Source organism: Alosa sapidissima, chromosome 18, assembly GCF_018492685.1.
Source record: "Alosa sapidissima isolate fAloSap1 chromosome 18, fAloSap1.pri, whole genome shotgun sequence".
NCBI lineage: Eukaryota > Metazoa > Chordata > Actinopteri > Clupeiformes > Clupeidae > Alosa > Alosa sapidissima.
Genome location: NC_055974.1, coordinates 18,127,680 through 18,135,179, shown reverse-complemented (window position 1 = coordinate 18,135,179; position 7,500 = coordinate 18,127,680). Strand labels below are relative to the sequence as shown.

Here is a 7,500-nt window from a genome sequence, read left to right as displayed (position 1 = left end):
GAGAGGGAAACAGAGCGATGGAGAGAAAAAGAAATAAAATGGAGAGAGACAGACAGAAAGTGAGTGAGAGAGAGGTTATGATCTACCCCAATTTGTTCCCTTAAAAAACAGTCTGGTCCTGGTTGGCAGTGGCCATAGTAAAATATATTGGTGGTTTGATCTTAAAACTTAGAGGCTGTCTTGTTGTGGCTGCCCATATAATGTAAGTGTTAATTTAACTCTGTGCTTCTATAACTGGGCTCGCGAGAGATGGAGATATAAAAAAAAGATGTAGGCATTCTGCAAAGGCTAAGCTATGATTATAACACTCACACAAAGCTATAAACGGCAAATGACTGAGGGAATGATTAAAGCAAGAGGAGAAATCCATGGTTTTGTCACTTGTTTACAACCTCACCCATTTCAGTGTTCAGCATACTTTCAAATATACTTTTATTTGGCATGGCTTATTGTTTTGTTCTCCATAAGACAAAATGTACTATTACGTTCTTGGAAATCACACCCTAAAAATGAATTTGTATGGCGTGTATATGGAAATTAACCAATACATTTAATACAATCAATGAAAAGTTGTTCTATCCTATTCTATAAGTTTTCTGCCGTCTCAGACTCAAACAAGAATTCATCATATTGCATGGTGTTGTGGAGCAGACGCTCACCAGTCGGAAGGTCAGCCAATCAGAGTGTGAATGCTGGCAGTCCCCATCCATCTCCGTGGTCAGCTGTTGCCTGTCTACAAATTGCTGAAGGACCCCTGTGCCCCGCACTGTGCGCACCTGCAGAAGGTTATGGGTGGGAGTGGAGGGGGGGGGATGAAACGGTTGGCTAAAATGGATACGATGAGGGAGTCATTATTCCAATCTGATACATGTATGCAAATCAGAAATGGGTGAATGGGAAAGCAGCTACACTGGGAACATAGCCAGAAGAGAGGGAATGAGAGAGAGAGAGAGAGAGATGAAAGGAAAGAAAGATCAGACAACAAGGGCAGGAGAAGTGGAGTCTTACTGAATAAGAACAGAGGGTAAGAGGGTAAGAGGGAGATCTGTAGGGAAGAGAAAGACAACACAGTGTGAGAGAAAGAAAGAAGGAATGAGAGCGTGGGAGGAAAGAAGAGAGACAGAGAGAGAGAAAGAGGGAGAGAAGAGAAGAGAAGAGAAGAGAAGAGAAGAGAAGAGAAGAGAAGAGAAGAGAAGAGAAGAAAATAGTTAAGTTCAGTTTCACTGCACACCTCTGTTCCATCCAGAGCAGGCTGAGACGACTCCTGCTGCTCATCTGTCAGAATGAGCACTGAAGCAAGGCCCTCTGGCACCTGAGTCTACACACACACACACACACACACACACACACACACACACACACACACACACACACACACACACACACACACACACACAGAGTGAGAGAGAGAGAGAGAGAGTCACACAGAGAGTCACAGAGAAAGACACACACAGAGAGACATTCACACTTGGTATTTGATGTACAATACGTTATTATCACTAGTGTATAAACATCACACATACAAAAGCAATAACAACTTTATAGTGAAGGGGGGGGTCCTCACTAGCCACCACCAATGCATATTACTCTTTATTACAACACACACTCACACACACCCACGCAGCCACACCCACAAAAACACACACACATACACATACCTTGAAAGATTTGAGGGCAGATAGGCAGAGCTCAGTCGGAGGAGTCTGCCTGCTGTCGATGATCACAGTCAAGCCTTTCTCTTTCGCAGCCGGCCTGTATACACCAGACCACACAGACACTTTCAGCTTTCAAACACCGGGTAACATAACACACAGCTGGAACCAGTGACACACAGGGTTCATCTGTGGTCCTATGAGATTACCTCATGTGTCTGGTCTGGATGTAATGGCATGGCCTTAAATATTTACGTAATATATGTATTTCAATGCCAGTGACTCTAACGAACCAATACCGCATAGGCAGATGAAACCCATGGGCCTTCTTTTCTTTTTTCTGATTGTCTAACACTCTGTAAAGCGCCACGAGACATGTGTAATGTTTTGGCGCTCTATAAGTGAAATTAAATTGAAATTGAAAATATACTTGAACTGTCATATAAATGTTGGGTGTTGTGTAAAATATGTGTAAACAATTCTGGTCAGGCTAACTAGCTAGCCTAACAGCCAGTGTTCAGATACACTCAAAAGGTATAATCAGGTCAGGGTCTCTGTATCAGCATAGTTACACAGTCCTCCTTTAAAAACCCCACAGCTCAGAATGGCTATTCTCTTCTGTATTTAATAATAATAATAATAATAATAATAATAATAATAATAATAATAATGCTTTGAGGGTGATACCGGGTGATGTGGTAGTAGCATGCCAAGACCCTGGTCATCTCGTCTGCCTGATAACCTTCTTCTGGGAGGTGTGCTTCCGTTACAACCAGACCCCGACCAAGCCTGTCCACCGTACCTTAGCAGAGTAGTGGAAGAGAGAAAACAAAAAGAGTGTTAAAGAGGACGTGAGGAATAGAAGATTGGGTAACACTTTACTTGACAGTATCGACATGAGAGTGACATGACACTGTCATGAACACATGACACTGTCATGACACATGAAACCTAACCCTAACCTCTAACCCTAACCTCTAACCCTTATCCTAACCCCAACCCCAACCCTAACCCTAACCCTAACCCTAACTATAACTCTAAACCTAACCCTAACCCTAACCCTAACCCTAAACCTAACCCTAACTTGTTATGACAAAAAACGAATGTCACTTAATAACAGAAGCGTTATGTCATAAACGTGTATGACTTGTTTATGACACGTTCATGACAGTGTCATGTCACTCTCATGTCGACACTGTCAAGTAAAGTGTAACCGAAGAGGGTGTATTGGTAAATAAATGTGAAAAAAATAGGGTTGGATGTTTTGGAGATTGGATGGGGGAAAAATATTGAAGAGTAGGATTAAAGAGGGGCAGTGAGTGAGAGAGGCAGTGAGGGAGTGATAGAAAGAAAACAGGGGAGGCTGGAAAAAAGGTGGTGCATGTCTTCTGATAGGAAGATACAGACAACCAAAAGCATGACTGAAAACTGAGCTTGAGGCTTTCTGATTAAAGGTACCGTCAGCGATTCTGGATGATGTCACGTCTGTTGATATTTGAACCAAACACCAACAAAACACCAGAGAGCAAACTCGCCAATTCCCTCCCCAAACACCCCTTCCATTTCCCCAAACTCCCATCCCTCCATTTCGGTGATTTCGGAGATAGGCTTACTCCACCTTGTTTGCTTCCAGTTTATAGAGCCAGTGTTGTTTATACAGTGTACTAACAGATTGGAGAGATATTCGCAATGGAGAGATATACACAAAAAAAAATAGTATCGTTGGAAAGCGCTTAGAATCACTGAGGGTCCCTTTAACAGAGGGAGGGTATGTAGAAATGTACCTGTCAATAACAGCTTCCCTGATTGGAGCAACTCCTGATCCAAATCCCTCAAAAGGGGTGGGGCTTTTGGAGATTCACCATTTGACTGGTCAGGAAGTGTCGATGATGTCTCCACTTTTGAGGATTGGTCAGTTGTAGGTGTGCCTTGATCGTCTGCATCAGGGGGGCTGTCCGTTACGACTGCCTGATCTTCTGTCAGGAAACAGTAATGATATTCACGTCCATGTATGACAATATGCAATTATGAAACCCAATCATATCAATGTTAGGAAGTAATTCAGTTTAGAATCACATGATCTGGGATTTTCTAGACAATGAGTCATTGGAGGGAAAAATGATGCTTCATCTTGTATGCTGGTGTATAGCGCATGATCAGTAGTGACAGCTTCCAATTTTGTAATTAACTAACAGACAGATGAAAACCAGTCTAACAGTCAAACCTTTATTGCTTTCCTTTGGTTCCTCCTCTTCATTCTCTCCATTCTCATTGGTTAAAGGTGGCTCGTTGTCCGGCCCTGAGGACTGCTTTGGTTGCTTGGATTGGTTGTCTTGACTGAGTGGCAGTTTGGTGGCTGACGTAGTAGCACTGCCATTTTGAGGTGCTTTGTTTTGGCTTTTTGGAGTAGCCGGATCCTTGCCTTTTTGGTTGCCACGGGCACCATACTTACACTTCCCTTTTCCTCCTTTGACCTTCCTCTTCCTCCTATGACAGGTCAAAGTTCGTGTAGACATGTAACTACTTTTGGTTTATTACACAATTAACTTTTTTTTTCAAAGGTCTCTAAAAGAGATTATACCATACATTATACCAACATCTACTTCATTCTGTTTGTTTTAGACTAGCACTATTGCAAACAGCAAAGCTAATAACCTTAGGTGGTAGAGGAATTAGGGCCTCTGCTTAGCCAATAGCCACACAGCCATATTTGTATACATCTTTCAATGTGAATATACTTTTGTGGTTACCATTATCAAAACATGGCAATCCACTGTAATATCCATTCATAACCTAGTGTTTGAGTCAGATGTCTTATGCATTATCAACAGAATAGGGGCATTATCTGGCCTTAATTACATGTTGGAGTACTTTTAACACAAATAAATTGTTTCCAGGACAACCAGGATTGGAAGTGAATTAGTTGATTAAGGACTTATGACTGACATCTGGTCTCTGAAATCTGTCTAAAAAGACTATAGAGTGCAATGTAAATTAAATTAATTGTTTGACTATACCTGGGCACTCTGAATCCTCCTGACTTCACTTCCTTTCCTCTGGGACAAACCCTCTCCTCCGACTTCCCACAATGCTTTTCTTCTGTGACCTTGTCCGTACCAGGTTGGGAATGTGTTCTCTCTGAGTTTGAGTTCTCTTTGGTATTTCCTGTTTGCGGTGGTGTCCCCCTGCTTGCTGAATCACAGCATTCAGAATCACCGGCCATTTGGCTGGCGGCGCCTTTTCCTTCCCTGCACGTGCCAGCCAATGGCTTGTCTGGACACACTGGGCTTACTGTAGTTTCAGCCAATGGTTTGGAAGGACAGTCCTCGCTGCTGAGATAATCAGCTAGCCGTTTGTCAGTGTCCTCAAACACAGAGTCCGAATGGGATCCTTGGTCTGATTGGCCCTCCCCAGTGTGTTCCCCTTTGTGATTGGTCACCTCGGTTGCCTCCTCCTCTCGCTGTGCTTCAGACCCTCCCCTGCTACTGCTACTTGCTGACCCTTTACACCTCTGGCTCTCCTCCCAGGGCAGAGTGCAGGCAACTCCCTCCCTCTCCCTGCCCACTCCGGGCCTCCTCTCCTTGGCCGGCCCTCCCAAATAAAGTCCCCTGCTGTCGAGTCCCGTCGGGTCTCGAACGTATCGCTCCTCCACGTCCAAATCCTGTGCGGGGTGGTTGCGTCTCTCGCGACCCAAATCAATGACGCGGGGCATGGGCCGCGGCTGCAGCCAGTCCCTTCCGGCCTGATTACCACTATCTCGACGAGCAGCAGCCCCCGACCTGCCCCCTGCGCCACCACCGCTGGCGTCGGTTCGTCCGAACGCCCAGGCTTTGCCACGGCGCAGCTTGATGGCCTTGGCACGTCGGCACAGCGGCAGCGTCCTGGTCTTGCTGACGCCGTGCATCTCCAGGTAGCGCTGCTGGGATGGGTCAGCCCCACCATCCGGACCACCGCGGGGCTCCAAGAGCTCCACGTAATCCCCCTCCCGGTCCCCAGGGGGCGCTACTACTGACGCTGACGCCCCCAACCGTCCAGCGAGGGCATCCGCACTGGCACGTCGGCGTGCCAGGGCCACCAGAGCCGCCTCAGCCTCGGTGCCGTCGGGGTCGTTGCCATCGTCGTCGTCATCGTCCTCCTCATCCCACGACCAGGAGTCCAGTTCGCCGGAGGATGAGCCCCAGCCCAGACCGCCTCCACCACCTCCGCCCGAGCCTCGACCCGCCCTCATCCCAGTGGAGGAGAGCTGGCTGGGGCTACCAGGGTTGGCTGGTAGGGCCAGATCTCCCAGCTCCTCTCCCTGGGGGTTGCAGACGAACTTCGGGTACACCACCTCAACCCACGGCAGACGCAGGACACCGTCACCCGTGCTTACAAGACACGTGTCCAGTGCCCCTGTCCCTCCTGTAGAGACAGACAAGACAGACAAAGAGAGACAAACAGAGAGAGAGAGAGAGAGAGAGAGAGAGAGAGAGAGAGAGAGAGAGAGAGAGAGAGAGCGAGAGGGATAGAAAAAGGCCAGTTTCTTAATTTAATTTAGAGCCATGAAACAGACACTTTTGTAATGCCATGGGACTTTTCATGCGTATGAATTATAAAAGTTAAGCTGAGTCATATCCAAGTGGTGTTTTCGTAATATGCCCGACCTCCAGATTTTGTTGGCTGCTCTTCGGCCTTTTGTCTTCTTTGACTTTGATTTTATCTTCACCTTTCTCACTTCCCTAGTCTCCAGTCGCTGCCAACAATGCATTTCCTTCCACAAACAACCACTTCTCCCTGTCTCAGTAATCATTCTGTCAGAGCTTCTTCTGAACTAGCTGATTCTTCTTCTGCTGCCCTCTACTTCATCTTTTGAAAGATTTCAACAAAACAAACTAGAAAAATACAGAACTGGAACCCTGTGCACAACCAAGTAGGCTACTGGTTAAATTTGGACTCCATCCAAATTCACTGGAAATTCACAGCCCTTCCTCTTGGTTCCATATCTCACATAGGCCTAATAGTCATCATGAATGGCAGGACAAGCCATTTCCAATAATGTCACTTGCTACTGGTTAAATTTGGACTCCATCCAAATTCACTGGAAATTCACAGCCCTTCCTCTTGGTTCCATATCTCACATAGGCCTAATACTCATCATGAATGGCAGGACAAGCCATTTCCAATAATGTCACTTGCTAGTCTCTACAACTAACTATTGAAACAGAGCTGCCAACCCTCACGCATTTGATTGGTGGTCTCACTCTCAATGTGTGAGAGTTGGCAGCTCTGTTGAAACCTGTTTGCTAATTTAACACCATGAGAAAGATCCTGTACACACATATTGCTGGGTCAGCTCGACCCTCCCACACATCACACAATAGCTTTGGTGTGTTTTTTTCCATTGTCAACCTCTGCCCTTTTGCCCATTTACCCTTCCTACAGTACATCCATCCCATAATCCATCCATTTCTCTCACTCTGTTTGGCCTGCAGGTCATATTGATTGAGGTCTCTGTTCCTCTTCTCCCACTTGTCCTTGTTTCTCCGGTCTCCACTTTACTCTCCTGTCCCCTTTAATCTTCCTGTAATTCTCTGCATCTCTCCACCTTCCTCTCCCATGAACATGTTTTACATAGACATGGAACGATTTACAAATTACCAGTCCCATTAATTTCAGTGGCTGCTGCTAATAGCTACTAGGATGTACAAATATTAATGACTGACAGCTTGTTTCATGGTCCTCAGTTTTGACACCAAAACTCAATCAATTGCCAATCAATTGCCTGAGCTGCAAAAGGGCCTGTTCACTGTCAATGAATGTAAACAAACCCCAACACTGGTATATTACTGAAGCAAAACAATGGTAAACA

General features: G+C 45.7%; 1 protein-coding gene across 2 annotated transcripts in view; it reads right to left on the bottom strand.

The window, feature by feature from the left end:
* The window catches only part of arhgef40 (Rho guanine nucleotide exchange factor (GEF) 40), a 41,222-nt gene that overhangs the window by 22,022 nt on the left and 11,700 nt on the right, over positions 1 to 7,500 (bottom strand). Inside the window, exons 5-11 of one of the 2 annotated variants that reach the window (XM_042069134.1) lie at positions 4,670 to 6,053; positions 3,877 to 4,139; positions 3,437 to 3,628; positions 2,340 to 2,454; positions 1,659 to 1,752; positions 1,232 to 1,318; positions 660 to 776 (exon numbers count right to left, since the gene is read on the bottom strand). In XM_042069134.1, the coding sequence (XP_041925068.1) occupies positions 660 to 776; positions 1,232 to 1,318; positions 1,659 to 1,752; positions 2,340 to 2,454; positions 3,437 to 3,628; positions 3,877 to 4,139; positions 4,670 to 6,053 (2,252 nt within the window). The remainder of the gene's footprint in view (positions 1 to 659; positions 777 to 1,231; positions 1,319 to 1,658; positions 1,753 to 2,339; positions 2,455 to 3,436; positions 3,629 to 3,876; positions 4,140 to 4,669; positions 6,054 to 7,500) is intronic. The other variant, XM_042069135.1, reaches the window with a different exon arrangement.